This window comes from Pipistrellus hanaki (genome assembly GCF_964339955.1).
Source record: "Pipistrellus hanaki genome assembly, chromosome: 14".
Classification (NCBI taxonomy): domain Eukaryota; kingdom Metazoa; phylum Chordata; class Mammalia; order Chiroptera; family Vespertilionidae; genus Pipistrellus; species Pipistrellus hanaki.
In genome coordinates, this window is record NC_140516.1 from 40,065,097 (window position 1) to 40,089,720 (window position 24,624).

Below are 24,624 nucleotides of genomic sequence, written 5' to 3' on the forward strand. Positions count from 1 at the left end.
GTCTCCTCCCCCTTCACAGTTGCCAGGACCCTTCACAGTAACGGAAGTAGGGCGTTGAGCCCGCCCACACTTCCGGAAGCGCTGCCGGTGCTCGGGCAGTCCCGGGTCTCCGCACGTGTGACCACAGTGGCGGGCCTCCGAAGTTGAGGCTGGCTGGCTGGCTGGCGTCCGAGGCTGGTGAGTGAGGGCAAAGGCTACAGGGGAGGAAACCTGGTGGCTCCCAGGGCTGCCCCAGGGCAAGGCCCCCGGGTGCCCGCCATGCACCCCGCGGTGCCGGATGAGTGATCCTACCACCCCAGCCGGGCTCAGGAGCTCGAATGGCCTCTGTGACATCACGCTCTGTCCCCGGGAAGTATTCCTTACGCCCCTTCTTTGCCACCCGATGGCCTCTCTCTTTGAAGCTCTAGTTTCCCCTCCTTGACAGAAATGAGATGATGGGTCAAGTTCTCCGCAGTCTAGACTGCACTTTCCTATGTCTAGGAAACACAACATCCTTTCCTGATCCTCGGCTCCCTCTCGGTCGTCACCGCAGCTACTATCGCAAGCCTTCCTAGATTCTTATTCCCTAGTGGAACCTTCGATCTTCCCAATCCCTTCGATCTCCCGTTCTCACTTAGACATCGTTCTGGTTCTCACGGTGTCTCCGTTGAGTCCTCCCAACCCTCCCTCAGTTTTGTCTTCCTATTCAATCTGTAGTCTGCAGTGTATTTCCCCCCCCCCCCTTCCCCATTCAAACTGTTCTGTTTATTCTAACTTTAGCAGTTATTCTAACTACTCATATCTAATTCAAAATCTTCCATGAAAAGCCTAATCTGTCTTTTAAAATTTAACTGCAGTTATTATGCTTTATCAGCCCTGTTGAACAATCCTTCATTGAAAGGGAACAGCAGGCTTTTTGAAACAGTTGTTTGATAAATATCTGGTGGTCAGTGAAATAATTGACTTTCTGTTTTCATGCTTTTTCTCACATTCCTTCTGCTTTTCCCTTTCCACCTGTCAAACTCCCGTTCCTCTTTAACATGTAGCTCAAAAGCACTTCTTTAGGATGCTTGCCTCCTTTACTGATGCCTCACCACTTCCTACCACTTTGATGATATATATATATATATATATATATATATATATATATATATATATATATATATTTTTTTTTTTGTAATCTGATTTATATTTTAAATTGTTTGCATATTTTATCTTCTTAAAAGTGTTGATGTTCTTTGAAGGTAGGGGGTTATATATTTGTGTATTTCTGACTTAACTGTAGCTGCTTAATGATACATTGAATCTATAATTTCCTTGGGGAAAAAATGTGTGGATTTTTTAAAATATATTTTATTGATTTTTTTATAGAGAGGAAGAGAAAGAGGGATAGAGAGTTAGAACATCGATGAGAGAGAATCATCGATCAGCTGCCTCCTGCACACCCCCTACTGGTATAATACATGCCCTTGACCGGAATCGAACCCTGGACCCTTCAGTCCGCAGGCTGACGCTCTATCCACTGAACCAAACTGGTTTTGGCTGGATTTTTTATTTTAGAAGGAGAGATCTTTGGAAAGATGAATTGTATATTACCTGGGGCCTGGCATCAAACCATCTATTTCTTGGTCCTGAATGCTGTCTAGCACAGGGTGCTTGAAGCCTTATTTCCTGCCCATTGATGTAATCTTAACAGGTTATATCTCCTGGTAACTCTTTGCATTGTTTCAGGAGACCCAAACATGGCAACCATGGAAGAAAGCTTCCCCCGTGGGGGTACAAGGAAGACCCAGAAATCAGAGACAGCGTTGCAGCAGTCAGTTGAACAAGACAACTTATTCGATGTAAGTGATAACGCTTGTTGAGAGTCACTGAACACCTTCTCTGTAGTGTTTTTGTAAAGAATGAGCCCTGTTTGAGAATTGTGTTATTTTTCAGATTTGTTTCTTTTTGAAATCTGTATTTGTAAATTGAACATGTTGGAGAGTCTGTACCACCACAAGACTGTATCTTTTGAAGCATGGCAGTTAGTATTTGAGTTTGCAGTGGTCTTGTTCCTTATTCTTAGGAACTTTGTGTGGTGTTGATAAAGGATGGAGGGAGAGGATTTGATCATTGTATTTCTTAGTGGGGCCCTTGCAGCCACGTACTGGTATAAAGGTCAGCATTTGCATTAGAATTCATAGTCTTCACCGCAGTGTTTCCCAAACTTTTGACATATGTGTACCCCTGCTATAATTTTCGTAATGCTGAGTACCCCTCGTACTCATGAGAACGTAGAATTAGGCACAGCTAAGCACGGTGCAGTGCATATCCCCACCAAACTCCGGTGCAACACGTACCCCCACCAAACTTCCTGTACCCCTGGGGGTACACGTACCACACTTTGGGAAACACTGACCTACAGTAATCCATGCTCTAAATGCTGGAGGGAAGGGAACTAACATTTAATTGTATGGCTTTATGTTTATTTTATATAATCTTCCCAAAGATACTATGAGAGAGATCATTCTATGAAATAGAGATCATTATTCTATGATGAGGAACTCAGGCTGAGCGGTTATATAATTGAGCTGAAACCACACAGCTTGTTATGGTGGAATTGGGAGTTTAACTTGGTCTTCGTGACTCCACTTTCCATTCATGCACTGTTCCCATTTGCTTCTTATTTTGGGGGACCCACTGTCTATCCTAAGTCAAGGGAAGAAGAACACGGGAAACATGAAAGGCAGATTTTGGACAAGGGGAGCATTGGGAACAAAATGTAAAATTTTGGATTGAAGTAGGAATTAAAGAAATATTTAGGATTGGGGTGGAGTGGAGCAATAACAGAGTAAGATGACAGATGACCTGAAATTGGAGGGAAAGGCCGGGATTGCTTCTTTTTATTCTTTGGGGCCTTTTTTCACCTTTAGATTTCTACTGAAGAGGAATCCATCAAAAGGAAAAAAAGCCAGAAAGGACCAGCAAAAACAAAAAAGTTGAAAATTGAAAAGAGAGAAAGCAGCAAGTCTATAAAAGAGAAGTTTGAAATCCTTAGTATTGAGGTTTGTTAAAGTTTGGTTTTATTTTAAACTAAGTACCTGGGTTGCTTAAGTTTGTATATGTCCTTCACTCTTGCTTCCTTTTTTCTTTAATTCATAAATATACATATGTGTATATATGACTTGTGTTTATAGAGATTCTTGCAGTTTGTGCCCAGAATTGAACATCATTTCTTTCTATTATTAATTAATGCCTGGTATCATGTATTGTCTGTTTGATTGTTTTCTTTTTAGCTCATCTGCTGATAGCCTCATGGGACTTATTTTTTCATAGGTTTGTAGGTTAGAACTGGCCATAAATTTAGCAATCATTCTGATTCTATTCTTTCATTTCATAGATAGGGAAACTATCTCAAAGAAGTGAAGTGGTCTTATGTTCCTTAAATTTTTAGGTGACTGACATATATGCTAGTTGTCATAAAAAATGATTCCGAAGGGAAAGAGTCAGATTCAGCTTACCAGAAGTATTTTGTTTGTCCTGTAAAATTTTTTTGAAAATTGTTTAATCATGGTGCCAATGTTAGAAGCCTAAAAAACTTCACATAAAAATCTGATTTCTGGCTTCTTGTAAAAATTTGGAGGTGATGACAACACAAACTTGCATTCCCTCATGTCGGTAATCACATGGAGCCGAGTGGTGGTTTAGACCTGGTTGGCACATTCTAGAAAGCTATTATCCCCCCTGGCCTGCTTCCTTCATTTTGTTGCCTGTCAGGAGAGGTTGGGTGGGTTGAAATAAAGTTAAAAAAGGTGAAAGTGCCCTCTAGCACCCTAGTACTGTTAACATTGTTGTATAACTTAGATCTTTTATGGTGCTCAGTCCGATGTTTAATTGAGTGCATTGACATAATACACTTACGTACCTCTAGTAGCTTTTGTATGTTAGAGTTAAGACTAGAAACCAGACCGGCCTCTAACATCCCCATTCATTGTTCTCTTCCTCATTGTACTGATTCTGCTTTTTCTCTTCTAGTCCCTGTGTGAGGGGATGCGGATTTTGGGTTGTGTGAAAGAGGTAAATGAACTGGAACTGGTGATTAGTCTCCCCAATGGCCTCCAGGGCTTTGTGCAAGTAACTGAAATCAGTGACGCTTACACAAAAAAACTGAATGAGCAGCTGGAGCAAGAAGAACCTCTAAAGGTAAGAGAAATGAGTGATACACAAATAAATGCAAGATTACAACTTCGTTGAGGGCTAAGAAGAAAAGGTACAAGGTGCCATGACAGTTTATAATAGGAAATTTTTAATTAAGGGTAGTTGGTGTACAGTATTATAATAGTTATAGTGGTTTCAGGTATATTGGTTTCAGGTGATTTGACATTTTTGTAGCTTACAGTGTTATTACCCCACTAATTCTAAAAATCATCTGTGCAAACTTATCACAATACTATTGACTATATTCCCCTTCACCATTTTTACCCCTCTTTCACTCTCCTCCCCTCTGGCCATTATCCCTTTGATCTTTGTAGACAACTCTTTTGACCAGTCATTTTGACAAGATATTTGGAGGTTTTGTGCTGAAATTCACCACTGTGACTTGGCCACAGACCCGTATTCCTTTTGTGAGCAAGTGGTGACTGTCTTTATCCCTTTTTGGTTTCCTTGGGGTCTGAGGATAAGAAATCACTGGGCTGGGCACTGGATTCTTGGTTCAGGGAAAGAATATGTACCAGGGCTTTCTCATTTTGTATTATGCAGGACCTGGCCAGCTTGCCAGAACTGTTCTCTCCTGGGATGCTAGTGAGATGTGTGGTGAGCAGTCTGGGCATCACAGAGAAAGGCAAAAAGAGTGTCAAGCTATCTCTGAACCCCCAAAATGTCAACAAAGTGCTGAGTGCAGAGGCCCTGAAGCCTGGCATGGTACGTATCTGGGGTCAGGGAAGAGGAGCTGGCGACGTGCCTCCTCTCTGCCCTGCCTTGTCTCCTAGGGAGTGTCTAGACCACCTTTTACTTTCAGCTTAACTGTTACACACAAGGAGTAAGGTCCCCAGAGTGTTTTGGAAATTGAAGACCTGAACCTCATGGCCTTACCTTGGAGGGGGAGAAAGGGAAAGCAAGTCAAAGATTTGCTGGTAGCAAAAATAAAGCCTCTTAAGTACTATTGTAGTTAAGAAGAAGGCAATTGTATGACCTTGTAATGTTTGGTTAGAAGCAGTGGAGTTTGATTCAGGCCTTGAACATTGGGTAGAAGTTTCAGGAAATTGACAAGTGTTGAGAGCTTGCTATATGACAGGTGAAGTTTTAGACACTTTATATGAAGAAATTCTCATAGGAACCCTGCGAGGCATATAGGTGTCCCTGTTATACATTTGAGAAAATGGAATGAGAAAGGTTTAAGTGACTTGCCAAATATCAGATAGTAAGTGTCAGAGCCAGATTTGAATGCTACATTGTTTCCCATGAAATATAAAGGAGGTTGGTGAGGGGTTTTTTTTTTTTTTTGTCATCTTGGAGGTGGTTAGAAAGGATAAGGTGACAGCTAGAATGGGAGTTCTGTATCTCATTGTTAATAGCGCTGGGAGTGACCTTGCTGGCCTATGTCTCCTGTCTTTTGAAAATTTTCCAGGGAAGAGTCTTCTCTCTCTCATTCCATTATTCAGCTGTGTATAGCACTCCTCACTGTCTGGAAACTGTAAAGTCCTTTCAGCTCAGGAGAATTAAAGTTGGTATCTTTCCCTCTTCTGTCCTCCATAGGATGAGGTTTAAAGTTAAAAGAGTGTTGGGAATATGGGATAAAGTGTGGAGATTGATGGAAACATAGGCATATTGTAGTGGATGTTTGCTGTGTGTCCCATTACCTTTGACTTTTGAACTTTTGGTCATGCTTTCTCTTCCTCCAGTTGCTCACAGGCACTGTGTCTAGTCTAGAAGACCACGGCTACCTAGTGGACATTGGTGTTGCTGGGGCCAGAGCTTTCCTGCCACTGCAGAAGGCCCAGGAGTATATCAGACAGAAGAACAAAGGTAAGGGGAAGAAGAGGGGCCAGTGCATGGTAGTGAGCGGGATATGTGGGGATTATACTATTTAATGCCACTTTGGTGAGTAAATGACAGAATGGTGACCCTGAAGGCTTTGCTAACATCGGTGGTTAATCTTAGCAACAGAGAAGGGAATATGTGTGAAGGGCCAGGGAGTGGCAAGGTTTCACTAAGATCTGATGGGCCACTTTTAAGATCTGAAGATTCCACTGAATTTTGGGACTCCCAAGGCCTCAACCAGCACTCTACTGCCTTTTGGAAATTTTCATATTTTTGTGATCAATTTCCATACCAATTAGGTTCACTTCACTCTCTTCTTATAGCTGGTCCCGTTGAGATTGGGAATATGGGGACTATTAGATTGTAGCTGGGCAAGCAGGCCACGGATTATTTCGGGTATTGCTTGGACCCAAGTTAAAGGTCCTTCTCATAAATTTCCTTCTGGGGCCTGGGGCTGGGCTTACAGGTGCTAAGCTGAAGGTGGGTCAGTACCTGAACTGCGTCATTGAAGAGGTGAAAGGCAATGGAGGAGTTGTTAGTCTGTCTATTGGTCATTCAGAAGTTTCTACTGCCATTGCTACTGAGGAGCAAAACTGGACCCTTAATAACTTGCTACCTGGACTGGTGGTCAAAGCCCAGGTACAGAAGGTAAGCCATTTATTGTCGCTACTACTTTGTAAAATATAACTTTTATTAAAATAGTAAATGCACACAATCTAAAATTGTGCTATTCAGTAGGGTAGCCACTGATCATATACGGTTATTACACTCTGGTGATGTAGCCAATGCCACATGTTGACATGATAATAAGTGTGCAGATTAAAAAGGTCAAATGATATTAAAAGACTTAAAATGAAGTATCTCATTCTTTCTAAACCCATCTTTAACTATTTTAGCTTCTCTTGAAATTTGCCTCCATATTTCTAAGTAATAAGCTTCTGTTGGTATCTCTTGGTTTATCAGTGTAGGCAGTGAGTTTTAACTTCTTCTCAAGGTAGATGAAGTTTTGTCTCTTAATTTTCCTTTCTCCTGCCCCAACTTCCGAATAGAGATATAATAAAAGTTTGGTTAAATCATTATTCAGTGTTTGTTATGACTGTGTAAATGTTTACTGTTGAACTAGGCAATGTATTATGGCTATTTGTTGAACCGATTTTTTCCTGGAGTTGATAATCAGCTTTGTTTCTGTCATTTGCTAAATTCTCTTCAGACCTATCACGGTTTCTTCATACACCTTATAGTTACTTCTCTCTCACTACAAATTTCCATGTTTTCAAATTCTTTAGATCTGATAAAGAATTAGGATACTTACAACTTAATAATAAAAAGATAGAGAGGGAATAAGCCTGACTGCCTGATAGCTGGGTGGGGAAGAGGGATTGGATGTCTTCAATATCCACATTTGTACAGTATTTAGAATTTTGCAAGCATTTGAGTTTTACTTTCTTACTCTGGGCAAATCTCCAAGTTAGCAACAATTTGTCTGAGTTGTCAAGCTGGCCATTCCCTGAGGATCTTTGTGCAAAGTGTCCTCCATCCCATTGGGAAATCCTGAGGGTGGGAAGATTGAGCTTACTGAATGAAGAAACAGCCAGTGCCAGGAGTTATCTTGCCACTTAGAGTAATAGGAAGAAGCATTGATAAGGGTTAGCTGGGGGAGGTGAGACATAGAGTTATCCTGGAAAATGTGATTTTTCATAACATTTTTTGTTTACTGCTAGGTGACTCCACTTGGTCTTACGTTAAACTTCCTCTCATTCTTCACTGGCCTGGTTGATTTTATGCATTTAGAGCCCAAGAAAGCTGGAACATACTTCTCAAATCAAGCAGTAAGTAATGTGACATCTATCTTTTCTTGATTCCAGTTGTATTCCAATTGGCTATCCAATATTATAGTTAGGTTTGGGGCGGGTTCTAGCACTGGGTGTGTACAGGTGTGCAGAGAGGAGGTGAGGTGAATAGAAAGTATTTGGAAAGATTACAAGACACTCCCAGTGGTCATCTCTGGGGACTGAGATTAGAGGAGAAGCTTGTGGAGGAGACGGCAACCTTTAGTTTTTATTTTATATTTCTCCATATATGGTTTGAATGGGGGTTTTTTGGGAAGTGAATCTTTTGCTTTTATAATTTAAAGTGTTTCAGGGGAGTGTTTAATAGGGGAGAACAAGATATTTAAATAGAAAAATGTATTTTAAAAATTGCTTAGAGTATAAGATCCAATTTTGAAAAATTTTTTAACTTGGTTAAAATACTGAAAGATTATGCAATCAGGTCTTAGTAGTGGTGAACTCTGGGTGATTTTTCTACCCTTATCTAAAGATTCAAATTTTCTACAATGATCATAGATTTTTGAGAAGAAAATTCCAATAGATATTATTCAGAATTTTTTAAATTCTAAAGTGATTTATTTTTTGTTTTTATCCATGCAAATGGATGCTATAGAAATATCTTTTTAAATAGACTTCTCCACCACCTAGTGATAATGTTAACATTTTGGTGAACTTATTCCTAGTAATTTTTTTCTCCCTATACTCATATTTGTGTAGAGAGTCGAGGCATTTTGCCTGCTAAAACCATGTGATCACATCAGGCTGTTTCAAATAGACGTTTTTTAGACGAGCCCCTGCTATAGTGACACCTGCCCAGGGTTTCGGACGAATGTACATGATTGGCCTCATGGTGTTGAGGGGACCCTGGTGTATGGCCTTGAGTGAGCCATGATGTAGTTGGATATAGTTCCTCTGGGACCTTTGGTTTGAATTTCCTGCATGCTGTTTGATGCACAAGCCAATTTTAGTTCTTATATCCATGGCCTGGTCAGCACATAGAGTCTTGAGCTCTGAAAGTGCTGCAGGGACCTTATCTCCTGTGTACTTCCTCCTGTTCATCATGTCCTTTCCCTTATCTAGGTGAGGGCCTGCGTCCTCTGTGTCCATCCTCGGACCAGAGCTGTGCGGCTGAGCTTGCGCCCCATCTTCCTGCAGCCTGGGCGCCCACTCACCCAGCTGTCTTGTCAGCACCTCGGAGCTGTCCTGGATGACGTTCCTGTCCAGGGCTTTTTCAGCAATGCCGGGGCCACTTTCACACTGAAGGATGGGTCTCTGGCCTATGCTCGGGTATGCCATCCTTTTGTTTCATCAGGATCTTATCACTGGAAGGACTGTTGGGACACAAAGGTCCTCTTCTGTTTCCTTCTTCCCTTGGTATTAATTTCCTATTTTTTTAATATCCCCAAGTGTATCAAACTATGCATAGGGACCGAGCAATGCCTGTTTGTTATATTAGAACTAGAGGCCCAGTGCACAAAATTTGAGCATGGGTGTGTGTGTCCCTCAGCCCAGCCTGCACCCTCTCCAATCTGGAACCCCCTGAGGAATATCCTACTGCCCGTTTAGGCCCAATCCTGATCAGGCCTAAACGGGCAGTTGGTCATCCCTATCACAATCCAGGACTGCTGGCTCCCAACCACTCACCTGCCTGTCTGCCTGACTACCCCTAACCGCTTCTGCCTGCCAGCCTGATCACCCCCAAACACTCCCCTACCAGCCTAATCGACACCTAACTGCTCCCCTGCTGGCCTGCTCACTCCTAACTGTACTCCCCTGCCGGCCTGGTCACCCTTAATTGCCCTCCCCTGCTGGCCTGGTGCCCCACAACTGCCCTCCCCTGCAGGCCTTGTCTCCCCAAACTGCCCTCCCCTACTGGCCTGATTGCCCACAACTGCCCTCCCCTGCCAGCCATCTTTTGGCGGGCATCTTTAACTACATGGGAGCAGCCATCTTGTGTGTTGGAGTGATGGTCAATTTGCATATTGCCTCTTAATTATATAGGACTAGAGGTCTGGTGCATGGATTTGTGCACTGATATGGTCCCTCAACGTGGCCTGCAGGGATTGGGCTGAAACCGGCATTCCATTGCCATCTGCCACTCCCGCTCATCTTGGCCCCATTGCTCCTGCCACTGCTGCTCAGTAGGCTCACTGCCGCTCTGCTGCGGTCTCCAGGTTGCGGTGGCCAGCTGTGAGCTCTGCATCTGGTGCCTGTCTGTCAGCTGAGTGATACTCCCACTGTGGGAGTGCACTGACCACTAGGGGTTAGTTCTTGTGTTGAGCATCTGCCCCCTGGTGGTCAGTGTGTTATAGTGACCAGTCGACCGTTCGTTCAGTCGCTTAGGATTTTATATATATATGTGCTTTAGAATCACTTTGACATATTTGATACCTAGAGGATGGTAGGTATAAGAATGAATTAGTATCTACACCAGAGCTTGGCAAAGTTTTTCTTAAAGGTCCAGATAGTAAATACTTTAGACTTGTGGTCTATATAGTCTCTGTCCTAACTACTCAACTCTGTTATAGCCTGGAAGCAGCCATAGACACTATGTACATGAATGGGCATGGCTGTGTTCCAATAAAGCTTTAGTTTATACAAATAGGCCTAGCCTGGGAGCTGTAACTTACCCATGATCCTCTGACCTGGATACTCTGCAAGGATAAAGAACAGCTTTTCAGTTAGAGGAATTATTTTAACAGGTGACGAGAGTACTATTTTATGGTTATTGTTGTTTGTTTGTTTGTTTTGTTTTAACTCAAGAGAGAAAGGGAAAGGAAGAGAGAAACAGAAACATCATGAGAGAGAATTATTGATCAGCTGCCTTCTCTATGCCCCTCACTGGGGAATTGAGTCCACAACCCAGGCATGTACCCTTGACTGGAATCCAACCTGAGACCCTTTAGTCTGCAGGCCAACGCTCTATCCACTGAGCCAAACCAGCTGGGGCCAGAGTACTATTTTTATATGATAGGTGATAAATGTGTGGTCATTTTGGTATGTTTTAATGTCTGGTTGCCTCAGATCTATTGTCTCTGACTTGTCCTTAATCACTTGATATTTTGTAGCTCAACCATCTCTCTGATTCTAAGAAAGCCTTCAAACCTGAAGCCTTCAAGCCAGGAAACACTCATAAGTGTAGAATCATCAACTACAGCCAAATGGATGAACTGGCTTTGCTCTCTCTGCGGACGTAAGTGTCATCGGCACGGGGGGCGGGGCAGGGTAGAGGTGTGTTCTGTGCATTCACATTTTCTCCTGGCCTTGCTTGGTGAAGGTTTGTTGTTGCCCGCATGATTTTCGTAGCCCTGAGTTTCAGGTAACCTCTGTCCTAGTTTATTTAATATTGTGTTTTCCTTTTGTTCTAGGTCTGTTATTGAAGCTCAGTTCCTTGGATATCATGACATCAAACCCGGGGCATTGGTAAAGGTAAGACCTCAAGCATATAGATATTCCTCCAGCTTCAGACAGTGTTTTTTCACAGGTTAACTATCAGCTATTTGCCCTCATGTGAACACATTTAAAGTCACGTTCCTTGCTTCTGCCTGCTAATTGGAATTTCTTTTTCTTCCCTTGGATAACTTGTAATTTATTTCAAGGTAAAGTCTTACTAATGCCACCCAACTACAGAAGCGGTAGGTCAAAACCCTGGAATTTAACAGTGTTTTATTAGACCCGGTCAAAAGTTAGTTCTGTGATAATGGAGTTACCCGGGATATGAGTAAGAAGCCAGTTCCCGTTGCCGCTCCTGTTGCATTTAGCCCTAATAGAGCAGCTCCCCTTTTTTTATGTTTTAATTGTGTCCACTTTTTAAAAAATATACTTGTACTGATTTTAGAGGGGAAGGAAGAAGGAGAGAAAGAGAGAAAAAGAGAGAGAAAGAGAGAGAGAGGCCCAGTTAACTCAGGAACCTGGTCTTTGTGAGATGTGTGACATGCTTTGTTGTAAGAGGTGGAGGAAAGATCATTCGTGAGGCATTATGGCATCCTGTTTCTCCCTAGGGCACAGTGCTGACCATAAAGCCATATGGGATGTTGGTGAAGGTGAGTGAGCAAATCAGGGGCTTGGTACCTCCCATGCACCTGGCCGACATCCCGATGAAGAATCCAGAGAAGAAGTACCACATTGGGGATGAAGTCTCATGCCGGGTGAGCCTTCTGATGCGTGTCTGTTGGGGTTTTGGCCATACGGGAAGAGAACAATGCTTTTCCGATGGAGTTTCCCCAAAATGACCATGTAACGTCTGTAGTGTTGTGCTTGTCATTGGAGGGAAAACTGGCTTTATATTCTGTGATTATACTTCAGAAAGGGGAGGTAAGGGTGGGCTGGGACAGCAAGAATCATTGAAGATAGCATTAGCAGCTACCATATAATACGTATTTTGTGCCAGTTGCTGTTCTAGTCACATGAAATACATTATTTCAAATTTAGCTCTGTGTAATGTTTTATAGCAGAGGTGGGGCTTGAATTAGAAAGGATGGTAGGATTTGGAAGGTTGAGGAGGGACCAGGGCTGTGTCAGGCACAGAAGTGCCAAAACGGAGTGGTTTATTTCAAAGGCTTGAATCTCAAGAGAAGCTTCACAAAGTTAAAAAAGATTAAATGTGATCGTACACAGTACTTTTCATAGTTTTCATTTATTTCATTACAGTGTTCTCTTGTTTTCATGTTATTTCATTACCATTGAGTCAACAAGATGACAAATTTGTGACCTCCACAAGTGATACCCATTGGCACAATGTTTTATAGTTGTGGGGTCAGGAGGCTTAGAAGTGGAGGAATTTCTCTGCCCTTAAGGAGATGATTTTCTGAAGGATGAGAGATGGTTGGACTCTCAGTCTTAGTTTATAGCTAATATATAGTAGTATTGAGATGGTAAATTGGTTCAGTCATTCCATCAGACAAGATGCTAGGGGTCTAGGAAGTAGCTAAGGCAGGTAGAAGTAACTGACACGGGACTCTGACGGTGCAGTGAGATGATGAGTGTTGCTACAGTTCCAGGAGGGAGCGGGTCGGAGGAAGTACATTTGAAATAGAGATGATTACTCCTTAGATAGTCAATAACAGGAAGCAGGGAGGGTCTGCAGCTGAGATTATTCTCATAGGGAGAGAGAAAGTAGGTTCTTAGGGATGACCATGGCCTTTGGGTTCAGGGGGCTGCAGAGACCAGCTCTCTTGGTAATTGGTAACTTGACGACAACCAGTATCCTTTCCCTAGGTTTTGCTTTGTGACCCTGAAGCCAAGAAGCTGATGATGACCCTGAAGAAAACCCTGGTTGAGTCCAAACTACCTGCCATTACCTGCTATGACAACATTAAGCCTGGTCTGCAGACACATGGCTTCATCCTCAGGGTCAAGGACTACGGCTGCATTGTGAAGTTCTACAATGATGTGCAGGGACTGGTCCCCAAGCACGAGCTCAGTGCTGAGTATGTCCCTGACCCAGAGAAGGTCTTTTACGCTGGCCAGGTAATACTCTTCCCCGGCGGGCCCCTACGCTTGGTGACCCCATGCACACAGATTTAAAGGAGTAGCATGGAAAACTATTTTTTAAGGGATGAGGAAAAGAGCATTTGGGGCAGTGGGCCTGAGCCAGCTTGGTGTAGGAGATGGGAACAGAACAGAGAGAAACCCTCAAGGGCCTTCATTGGATGCTGGCAAATGAATGGGCCACCAGGGGGCAGTGCCATAAAACCAGTGAACCTGGGTCTGTCTGGGAAAAAGGATTTTTTAGAACTTGTGGTTGTACCAAAAATTTGTTCATGTCTTCTTTACCCAAAAGCTGACTCGGGGTTGTGGAGGTAAAGGGGTGGGGGGGATTCTGTATAGCTCTTTTAAGTGTGTTCTGATCTAGGATCTGGGTGGCTCTCCCAAGGCCTCTGCACTCTGCAGCGCTGGTGGAGGGCCTCTCTCCAGGTCCAGACAGGCCTGCTGGGAGGAGTTAGCCAACCAGGTGTGGTTTCTCACCAGGTGGTGAAGGTTGTGGTGCTGAACTGTGAGCCGTCCAAAGAGAGGATGCTCTTGTCCTTCAAGCTGTTGAGTGATCCAAAGAAAGAGCACGTGGGACACGGTCAGAAGAAAAGAAAAGCCGTTAACGTTGGGCAGGTACCCAGACTTCTCCAGACAAGTCATTTTAGTTTCCAGCTGCTAAGTACAGAGTGCCACTGACACATGGGGTACTGAAACCGGTGGAGAGGAAAGATTGAGGGAGCTAGCTAAGATCCTGGGGCTTGAGGAAATTGAGGTTTTTGTGGGAGAACCTCATGTTTTTTCCTTTGAATCAGAGCAAATGGAAGCTGTTCAGGAAAGGAAAGTTGTGTCATGGTGTGGCTTTTGGGCAGTGTACTGCTGCCCTCTCTCCTCTCTGGTCTCTAGGGCCATCCAGCAAGACTGTCTTTGCTCTGGGACCCCATGGAGGGAGTTGGGAGAGGAGTGATATCGAACAAATGGGTCCTGGTGTGTGCGTGCCTGCTGGGGCTTTGGGGATGATGGTGTGGGGTGTGGGAGACAGCTTCTCTGGTCTTGACCTTTCTATGATTCCTGGTGCTGGAATCTGATGCCTCTGATCTCTGTCTGGCCCAGACGAGGTTGCTCTCTGTGCACAAGACAAGTGCTGGTTTTTTGTTTTTCTCTTTCCTGGGTAGCTGGTGGATGTGAAGGTTTTGGAGAAGACAAAAGATGGGCTGGAGGTGACTGTCCTGCCCCACAACATTCCTGCTTTCCTTCCCACGTCTCATCTGTCAGACCACGTCGCCAACGGCCCACTGTTACATCACTGGCTCCAGACTGGTGACACCCTTCACAGAGTCCTGTGTCTGAGTCAGAGTGAGAGACACGTTGTATCCTTTACTGGTATCTGGGGAGCCATGGAAGTTTGGGGGGAGGACATGGGGACTCTCAGGGGAAAACTCTGGGTTGGGCTGTGCTTTTAGCTAGAAACTCCATGGAAAAAATAGGCCGTTTGACTACAGAAATACTTCCATAAAACCAAACCAGTGAATAAGCCTGCACTTTTCCTGGTGGAAAGTAAAGGGGGGTTGGAATCCTGCCAGCAGGTGCTGGTGGTCAGGGTAAGTGGGAGTCCAGGTGTGGGGGAGGGGCTGTGTGGCCTGCCAGGCCCAGCGGGATATTAGCCATAGCGCATTGGCCTTGGCAGGGCACTCACTGCTCACCCCTTGAGTTGGACTAATTAAGGTAGTTTCTGTCCATCTTTTTTCCCCTTCCCCAAAGGGATTTGGGGCTCAGAATATTCCCTTTGATCTTGGCGTAGGTGTTTTGAAGGAGAACATTGTCTCTTTTCTCCCTGAACATAAAATCTGCTTGGGGTGAAGAGAGGCAGAGGAGGTGAGGTCGGGTGGTTAGTGTGAGGTTGTGGAGAATAGTGTCATGGCAGGATTCTAACCCCACTCTTACTTTCCACCAGGGAAATACAGGGACAGTGTAGGCTTGTTCACTGGTTTGGTTTTATGGAAGTGTTTTTGGAGGTGAATTGAGAAGAAAAACACAGGGATGCTCAAACTTGACGGCATCAGAATCATGTGGAAGGCCTGTGCAGACAGCTTGTGGCCCCCCCCCCCCCCCCGAGCTTCTGATTTATAGGTCTGCGATGATGCTTAAGAATTTGCATTTCCAACAAATTTCAGGTGCTGTTACTGTTGCTGTTGCTGATCTGCACACTTAGAGCATCATGCTAGTAGGGGAGAAGAGTGGGAAAGACAGATATTTCATCTGCCCTTTCTGGAATATTCCTTGATGAAGCGCCACTAGCTCCTTTGTAGGAAGCCAGCTTTGGTCTCCACAGTAGAGGGAGGCCAGGATCCCAAGACCTTCTCAGAAATCCATCCTGGGATGCTGCTCATTGGCTTTGTGAAGAGCATCAAGGACTACGGTGTGTTCGTCCAGTTCCCCTCAGGCCTTAGTGGACTGGCCCCCAAAGCTGTAAGTTCAACTCCATGCGCAAGGGCACAGGGTCCTGGAACCTGAGGGTTGATGGGAAGGAGCAAAAGACAATCCCTTGAAAGGTTTTCTGGGCGTGACATGGAAGCGCTTGGCTCTGGGAGCGGGGCTGAGGTTCAGTCCAGGCTCCTCTTGCCCGGCTGTGTCCTCCTGGAGCAAGGGATACCTTTCACTTCACACCGGAGCAATGGGTAGATGGGCTGAGGCCCTGAGACTTCAGTGTCCATTGTGAGGATACTGAACTTGTTTCGACTTTCCTGAGCAGCCTAGTTCAGGTGTTACAGACTTCTGGGGTTTTTGAGGTGTTATGGTACCAGAATACCTTTGAAATTATTCCCCCCTCCAACCACTATGTCTTTGAATATTAAACTTTTCAAACTGGAAAAAAAAAAAAAAATCCTAGGGACCCCATGGTTGAACCCCTTCAGGCCTGCTGAATAAACTGAGCCAAAGGGGAGGAGTCTTAGCAGAGTCAGTGTAACACAGTGGGGAGCATATAGCTTGTAGTTCATTCCTGCCACAGATAATTCGTAAATATTTCTTCCCTTCCATAGATTTGTCTTCCTGGTATTTTGTCTGGGAAAATCACATTTCCATCTCCTGCCAGAATAGTTTAAAAAATGGGAGCAGAGGGGAGGACCCCAGAAACATACATAGTAAAGGGAGGAGGGCTGTCATTGGAAGTTAGAGACATGGACAGCCTGGCTTGCCCCTGATGTGTCTTCCTGGCTGGCTGTCCTCTGGGAGGCTGTGCTGGGCAGCCTGGGCCTCTCCTATTTTTATGGAAGGGCAGTGGGGCTGCACTCGGAGAGGGCTGGGGCAACTTCCTGGGACCTGTGTGCCCTCCCACCTCTCAAACTCCTTTCTGGGCACATTAACTATGTTGTCTTTATAGAGATTTCCTTTTTTAAATTTCTGCTTATTCCTTTTAGATCATGAGTGACAAATTTGTGACCACCACAAGTGATCACTTTGTCGAGGGGCAGACGGTGGTTGCAAAGGTGACCAACGTGGACGAGGAGAAGCAGCGGATGCTGCTGTCGCTGCGGCTGTCGGACTGCACTCTGGGGGACCGGGCTACCACCAGCCTCCTCCTCCTGAGCCAGTGCCTGGAGGAGCGGCAGGGTGTGCGCAGCCTCATGAGCAACCGAGGTGGGAGCAGGAGGGCAGAGGATGAGGGTTAGGGGTGGGGAGCATGTGTTCTAACTTATACCCTTCTGTTTCCTGGGTAGTTGGGCTTTCCAGATACTCTGAAAAAAATTTTGGTCAACTTTTCAAAACGGGCGTATGACATAAAGTGCACAAATCCTTTAGGGTACAGCTCAGTAAATGTTTATAAAATGAACACCCCTGTTTAACCACCACCCAACTTCAGATAAAGATCATTACTAGCATTCCAAAAGTCCCGCTGTGTTCCTGCCCAGGCCAGAGCTAAAATTTCCCTTAGTTCTGTGGCCTCAGGTTTGCATTTATTGCGAATCCATCCACCTCTTCACTTTTTGCTCCTTTATTCAATAAAGTAGAGGCCTCTGCATTGGGGTGGGGGTCCCTCAGCCCAGCCTGCACCCTCTCCAATCTGGGATCTGTCGGGGGATGTCCGACTGACTGCCTCTGGCAATCTGGGGCCACTGGCTCCTAACCACTTACCTGCCTGTCTGCCTGATCACCCCTAACTGCCTCTGCCCCACCTGGGACCCAGGATCCCCTCCTCTGGCCGGCCGCAGGCACCCAGATCCCGGGCCGTCTTCACCTGTGTTAGCTTTGTCCGGGATTGTGGGGCAGGTAGCTTGTCCCTCTACCAGGTCACAAGCACAGGTGCAGCTGCTGGGTGCAGGACATGGGGACCCTGGGGCATGCAGCTTGTCCCTCTTCCAGGCCACAGCCCCAGCCGCTGGTGCCCAGGACCACGGGGAAGGTGGCTTTCCCCTCTCCCAGGCTGCAGGCACAGCTGCTGGCGCCTGGGACTGCGGGACCATGGGGTGGATAGCTTGTCCCTCCCGGACCGGGCCATAGGTGTAGCTGCTGGTGCTTGGGACCACAGGGCATGCATCCTGTTCCTCTCCTGAGCTGCAGCCTGGCTGGTCCCAATTTCTTTCTCCCCCGTTTTGAGTGTCTGAGCTTTTACAGTGTGATGGTGTGATAATAGTTTGCATATTAGCTCTTTATTATACAGGATATATAGTGGATGATAAATTGGAAAGGGACCTGCTAGAACACTTTGTGAGGGGTTATTATTCTGACCCTCCTAAGCTTTGAGCCATTGTGTAAGATTGTTGGAAACCTTTTTGGGATTCAGGAATAAGAAGCTTGAGAGGGTGATACTAAACAGAAAGAATGAAAATTCGGAAAGCATGTGTTACTGGCATTTGCTGGCTGTACTCATGAACCATGGCCAGGTAGGATTAGCAAGAGGCAAAGATATTTCCCTCATGATAGGACTTTCCATGGGTATGAGACAATTTCACTAAAAGTAATTTTACCTTCACTGTGGTTCCAGCGCTCCACTGTCCCTCTATATTAGGGGTGTCGAACTCAATCAGAGAAGGGGCCAGAATCTAAAATCCAGCCTAAATCGCGGGCCGAATGGTTTACTGAACAGTCATAAACTGACAATGTCATAAACTGACAGCGGAGTGCAGTGATGACAGCGCGGTGCGGGCCACATTGCAAGGCCTGGCGGGCTGGATTTGGCCCGCGGGCCTTGTGTTTGACATATGTGCTCTATATAGTAGCAGATTTCTGAAGGAAAAGAACAGTAAGAATGTTTTTGCTTGCTGATTTCTGTTTCCTCTGGGTCTCTGGTAGACTCTGTGTTGATCCAGACGCTGGCTGAGATGACCCCAGGGATGATCCTTGACCTAGAGGTGCAAAAGGTGTTGGAAGACGGCTCTGTGGTGTTCAGTGAGGGCCCAGTGCCTGGTCTGGTCCTGAGAGCCAGCCAATATCATCGGGCAGGTGAGTGCTTCGGTTTTGCCCACCACGGTTGATGGGGAAAACCCTTTGCCCCTGGCTTCCTCTCCTGGACTCAGAATTTCCAACTACATAGGGTAGATGAGCTGATCCAGTAGAAACTTGTGCTATGCCTATCTTGTGTGAATGCAAATCAGGACAATGGACAGCAGCGCTCTTGGAGAGATGCTGTCTTCCTCCCCCCTGCTCCAGGGGGGTGATCATGTTGTGTTTGGTTCTGCACTGCAGGGCAGGAGGTGGAATCTGGGCAGAAGAAGAAGGTTGTGATCTTGAATGTTGACATGTTGAAGTTGGAAGTACACGTTTCCCTTTGCCAGGATTTGGTGAATAGGAAAGCTAAAAAGGTAAGCTTGCTGATGACTTCCATTTCCATGATTTTAAAGGCATCATACACCCCTACAATCCCACATACTTTGCTCAGGGGTTCTGACACAAATGCTTGGAGGTGGGTGGATTTACCTGCGTCATTCCTACCCAGTTTATACCTCTCATCCTGGTGTAGTTATTTATAGCTCAGACTTTTACTCGGGTTCAAATGATAAATGTTACGGTCACCTGTGTTAAGGTTCCAAGCAGGTTAGTAAATGAGTGAAGTGAGCCAGGTGGGTGTGTAATAGGGAGGGATAGCAGTAAGTGCTGACAGTCTGCACCCTGCTGAGGGGCTGAGATCATTTGTTTCCATTTGGTTGTCAGGTGGGAATATCTGAGTCTGGTGTTGCTGTCTCTGATTTTTTAAAAATACAAATATTTTTGTTAATTTCAGAGACGAAGAAAAGAGAGAGAGAGATAGACTCATCAATGATGAGAGAGGATCGTTGATCATTTTCCTCCTGTATGCCCCCCAACTGGGGACCGAGCCCACAACCCGGGCATATGCCCTGACTGAGAATCGAACTTGGACCTCCTGGCTCATAGGTTGATGCTCAGTCACTGAGCCACACCAGCCAGGCTATCTCTGATTTTTAAGAGAAGGCAGAATTTGGATTTTTATTTTAAATAAGAGTGGGAAAGATTGAAAACCATGTTTTAAAAACATCATATGACCCAAACAAAACATGTCTGTGGGTAGTTCTGACCTCTAGGCTGCTCATTGACACCCTCTCCTGAAACTTTTGTGTGAGAGAAGAATAAGTTCAAGGAAAATCTCAAAATTAGTAGTATTTTTCTCTGGTGACATATATTTGGTCATTGTCTAAAGTTTTAAGCAAACCCAATTGCGTAGGGTATGATACAGAGAATTACATATGTATAATCCTTAACCTCTAGTTGCTTGTAAGTTTGAGACTTTGAGAGACAAGGAGAAAGAGAAAACAATACTAATCCCTCAGTAAGTGTTCTTGCAGGTCCTTGTTCCATTTTGCCATCCAAGGGAAGCTGGTGTACTTGGATGCACAGTTTGGACATGAGCCTAGTTTGGATTTGGGGGCAAGATAGACTGAATGGCTTGCACATAGGAAGCTCTCAGGAGTGACTCTATTTGTTGAGTGAAAGAGAAGGAAATTGGAGGAGAGCTGTAGAACTAAGAGTCAGGAGCCAGTGTCTTAAAGCTGGAGAAGAGTAGAAGTCACCTGGCTGATTCCAGTAGTTCTAGGGTAAAACAGAAGGTAACTCCAGGCTTTTCCCAGTCTCACCCACTGTATGATAGCCCAGAGGGTGATGAACGGTCCTGTGCTCTGTCACAAATGGGAATGGGGGTTTCCTCTGTTTTCCAGCTGAAGAAAGGCAGTGAACACCAAGCAATTGTGCAGCACTTGGAGGAGTCCTTTGCCATTGCTTCATTGGTGGAGACTGGCCACCTGGCAGCTTTCTCTCTGACCTCTCATCTCAATGACACTTTCCGCTTTGACTCGGAGAAGTTGCAAGTGGGACAGGGTGTCTCCCTAACTCTCAAGACTACGGAACCCGGAGTGACTGGCCTTCTTTTGGCTGTTGAGGGACCAGCTGCTAAGAGGACAATGAGACAGACCCGGAAGGACTCGGAGACGGTTGATGAGGATGATGAAGGGGATCCGTCAGTGGTTGTTGGGACAAAAAAGAAGCACACCCTCTCCATTGGGGACATGGTCACAGGGACTGTCAAGTCCATTAAGCCCACCCATGTGGTTGTGACTCTGGAAAATGGCATCGTTGGCTGTATCCATGCCTCCCACATTCTAGATGATGTTCCAGAGGGCACATCTCCTACTGCCAAGCTGAAGGTTGGGAAGAAGGTCACTGCCCGAGTGATTGGAGGGCGAGACGTGAAGACATCCAAGTATGGAGGCTTCGGGGGATGAGTGGTTTTGGGGGAAGATTGTAATTGTGGGAGAAGGAATGGGAACTGAGGCAGGTTTCCAAAAGTTGCACAGGAATCAGATTTTATTTTATTTTTTCAGTTAACAAAAACATTCACTGAATAATCCTTTAACATGCCTTTTAAAAAGTTTAATGGTATAGTGGTCGGGAGCATTGGTCTAGAGTCAGATCTAGTTTCAGACTTGCCATTTAAGATTGTGTGACCAGGAGATAAGTAGTTCCTTCACTCTCTGAGTTTTATTTTCTTAATTTGTAAAGTGAGAGTAAAGGTAGTGACTACCTTGTGAAGACTGAGAGAGCAGCTAGTACGTATTGTGCCCAGCAGGCTGCCTGACAACATCGTTACTGCTCAGGATACATCAGCAGTTATTATAATTCATCTCGCCCTGCGTACTTTAGCTATACTCACTTACTTTAAATCTTGTAACAGTATGTTATTTTAGCAGAAATCCCTGCTAAAATAATGACAGCAAAAAAGACTTCAACTTCTAGCCAATAACTTGCATAGTAATTTCAGTAACTAACTGTGGAATCTCTACTAAGCCATTCATTCTCTCTAGACCTTAATTTCCTAATTTTCAGAATGAAGGAGTTGGAGTAGATGATCTATAAGGAAAACGCTTTTCAGGGTTTCATATGACAATCCTAAAAGATCAGATGAGCTAGTTCCTTAACATGTACTGCAAAGGATGGGAATGGGACCCTGCAGGCCCAACACATCACCGATGGGTGGTGTGGCAGTGGAACAGGTGGTTTTTAAAGCGTGGCTTGGTGGGGAGTAGGAAGAAACTGATCTCCAGAGTATGATGTTACAGAGAAAAGAGAAATGACTTGACCTTATTTGTATTCCCAGGTTTCTCCCAATAAGTCATCCCAGATTTATCCGAACCATCCCGGAGCTGAGTGTTCGGCCAAGGTGAGGGGAGCCAGTAGCATGGAAATAGGAGCCTGAGTTCTAGGATTGATTGTGATGTGATTGACTTTGCCTCTCTATCCAGTTAACTTATTCTCTAGTAAGGATATTTGGCTCACAGATAGCTATTTTGTGGGGTTAATTTGAAAATTAATGTAAAAACTGTATTCAGGGCTTAGTTATCATTTAAAGGCTTGATAGTGGTTCTGTTTGTAGGCATGTAACGAAAAAAAAATAATTTTTGCTCTCAACCCAGTTCTCTAAATAAACAACACCTAGCCAAGAATATCTGTTTCCTGAGTGAAGACTACTGTTTGGCGCCTGGATTCTAGGAGGTGTTCCGGGAGGGAAGCTAGGTGGAGGAGAAGTAATAATAGTTCCATGTAGTGGTGGATGCAGTTTGTCTGGGATAATTTTTTCAGAGGGTCTTAAGCAGTTTGATCCATGAGCCTGTCTGCTTCTGCTTCCTCCATTAAAACCAAACCAAACCAAAACCCAGCCATTCAGAATCGATAGGCCATCAGTGAATGAAGCTAAGTTCATGGCTGTGCGAATGGCTCTGCGGAGTCAGCCCTGGGATCCATCCGCATTAGAAGTCTTGTGTGCTTAGGGTAATTGTGGAAGGGACTCTTAAGTAACTCTCAGGGGTGAGGTTTGGTCCATGTCCTGAAATGATCAGAATAGAAGTGCAGTATTTCTGAGAAGGCTTGTATCTGAGATAGGTAAATATTCCTAATTGAGTTCCAAATGCTAACAACACTCTTAAAATTTCAAAGTAAGTCCTTTACTTACAGAGCATTGAGATTTGGTAGAGAACATAATTCCTATTTATTTAATATCTGGTTTTACACACATTTTTATTGATTTCAGAGAGGAAGGGAGAGGGAGAGAGAGATAAAAACAATGATGAGAGAGAATCATTGATCAAATCCCACACAGGGGAATGAGCTCGAAACCTGGGCATGTGCCCTTGGCCAGAATTAAGCCTGGGACCTTTCAGTCCACAGGCCAACGCTCTATCCACTGAGCCAAACTGGCTGGGGTGTTCTACGATTCCTTTGAAGTAAATTGTGGACTGATAACTTTCAGACCACATCTTCCTGTTGCTCTCCTGAGAAGAAAGAGAATCAAGAAAGTGATAATGACAAGGGGACAAAACCCTGGATTTTTGAGTCAGAGCCTGACTTCACCTTCTGCTTCCGTAGCATAAAATGAGTTTAATAATATCTACCCTGCCTCATTCACACATGGGAGTGTTGTCACATTCAGTGAGAGCTTATTTGTGGAAGCAGTTCTGCTAAATATAAAGCAATAGCTAAAGTATTAAGAAAGAAATAAAATACTTTTGCTTCCTAAAATTATGAAGATTATCGTGGGTTACCTACTGTATAGCTTGTTCACACCTGTGTGAGTGAAATGGAAAAGATTAGCTGTCATGCAGGTATTGTGAACCGTCCGTCCTCTGTAAGGAGAGAAATGGGGGTGTGGAGGGTGTCTACGAGTTGGGGTGATCCTACATAATCTATCCATGGCCAGTTGGGGAGGTGTTTTTAAACCAGGGTTTGGTTTACTCTTTCCATTGCCTTTCTGCAAACAGTGTGCTGGAGAAGGATAGCCACCCTGCTCTCAACACTCACTCTGACAGCCCTTTGGAGAAGATTAAACAGTACCAGGCTGGTCAGACCGTGACTTGCTTCTTGAAGAAGGTGAGTAGTGCATGCCTTGCAATGTGATGCCATCCTTTTCTCAGAAGAAACGGAGAAGCTGGAGACGGGCCATTAGCACTAGGCTTTGCTTCTGTGTTTGCTACCGTGGTGGTTCATGGGAGATGATAGGCCTTGCTCCTGGAGAACTTTCTGGTCTAATCAAGGAGCCAAATTTACAGCTTATGAAACAACAGTTTGACATGTTTGTAGATTAATTATACAAAATGGAAAGGAAAATACATGATAGAGCAAGGTTTAAAATGAATACAATATTGGACTTTAGATTCTGGCCTTTTGTAAAGCAGATGTGATGCATTTGAGTGACAGATTGTATGTTCTAACCCCAAGTGGAGCGGGAGTTCAAAAAAGGGGGAATTATATTGGTTGGGATATATCAGAGAGAAAGATAGACTGGGCTTGACCTTGAGGAACAGCTCCTTCATTGTTGCCAGATTCTTCTTCTATAAGTATCTATCTAAGCATATCACTGGTGTTTGATCCCTTTCTTTGTCTGTTATAGGCATTCATAAACCCCAAATGCCGTAAGGGTCTTCACAATCTGATCTTACCAATCTGGTGTACCAGTCTCTTATCTTTTTCCCTTCTTATCTTTATTTGTATTCTATACCTGGAGTGCCTCCATTCCTATTGCCTGTAATCTTTCAGGCTCCAGCACAGATAACCCTCCCTTATTACTGATTCTCGTAAATATTCCCATAGCATATTGTAACTTCCTTTATGATGTTTGCTGCTCTAGTTATTTGCATACTCACGTGACTTATTCTCTGTAGACTATCATCTCCTTGAAGGCAGGGCCTGGCTTTGTTTTATCACTATCATGCCATGTGCATAATGGCTGCCTTATAGATGTTTTGTTAGATTGACTGGAACATTGGGATGTGTGTGTAGGATAGAAGACTGTATAAATAGTAAAAGATCAAGATCTAAACTG

At 44.6% G+C, this 24,624-nt stretch overlaps 1 protein-coding gene across 1 annotated transcript in view; it reads left to right on the plus strand.

Moving 5' to 3' along the window:
• Positions 1 to 69: 69 nt before the first annotated feature.
• The window catches only part of PDCD11 (programmed cell death 11), a 35,391-nt gene continuing 10,836 nt past the window's right edge, over positions 70 to 24,624 (plus strand). The window contains exons 1-22 of the mRNA XM_084903826.1: positions 70 to 177; positions 1,711 to 1,823; positions 2,895 to 3,026; positions 3,997 to 4,164; positions 4,723 to 4,884; positions 5,865 to 5,988; positions 6,470 to 6,651; positions 7,725 to 7,832; positions 8,913 to 9,119; positions 10,901 to 11,025; positions 11,201 to 11,261; positions 11,834 to 11,980; positions 13,050 to 13,301; positions 13,803 to 13,937; positions 14,477 to 14,671; positions 15,600 to 15,770; positions 16,721 to 16,940; positions 18,594 to 18,743; positions 18,987 to 19,102; positions 20,471 to 21,012; positions 21,907 to 21,969; positions 23,564 to 23,672. Coding sequence (XP_084759952.1) covers positions 1,722 to 1,823; positions 2,895 to 3,026; positions 3,997 to 4,164; positions 4,723 to 4,884; positions 5,865 to 5,988; positions 6,470 to 6,651; positions 7,725 to 7,832; positions 8,913 to 9,119; positions 10,901 to 11,025; positions 11,201 to 11,261; positions 11,834 to 11,980; positions 13,050 to 13,301; positions 13,803 to 13,937; positions 14,477 to 14,671; positions 15,600 to 15,770; positions 16,721 to 16,940; positions 18,594 to 18,743; positions 18,987 to 19,102; positions 20,471 to 21,012; positions 21,907 to 21,969; positions 23,564 to 23,672 — 3,471 coding nt within the window. The 5' untranslated portion in view covers positions 70 to 177; positions 1,711 to 1,721. The remainder of the gene's footprint in view (positions 178 to 1,710; positions 1,824 to 2,894; positions 3,027 to 3,996; positions 4,165 to 4,722; positions 4,885 to 5,864; positions 5,989 to 6,469; positions 6,652 to 7,724; positions 7,833 to 8,912; positions 9,120 to 10,900; positions 11,026 to 11,200; positions 11,262 to 11,833; positions 11,981 to 13,049; positions 13,302 to 13,802; positions 13,938 to 14,476; positions 14,672 to 15,599; positions 15,771 to 16,720; positions 16,941 to 18,593; positions 18,744 to 18,986; positions 19,103 to 20,470; positions 21,013 to 21,906; positions 21,970 to 23,563; positions 23,673 to 24,624) is intronic.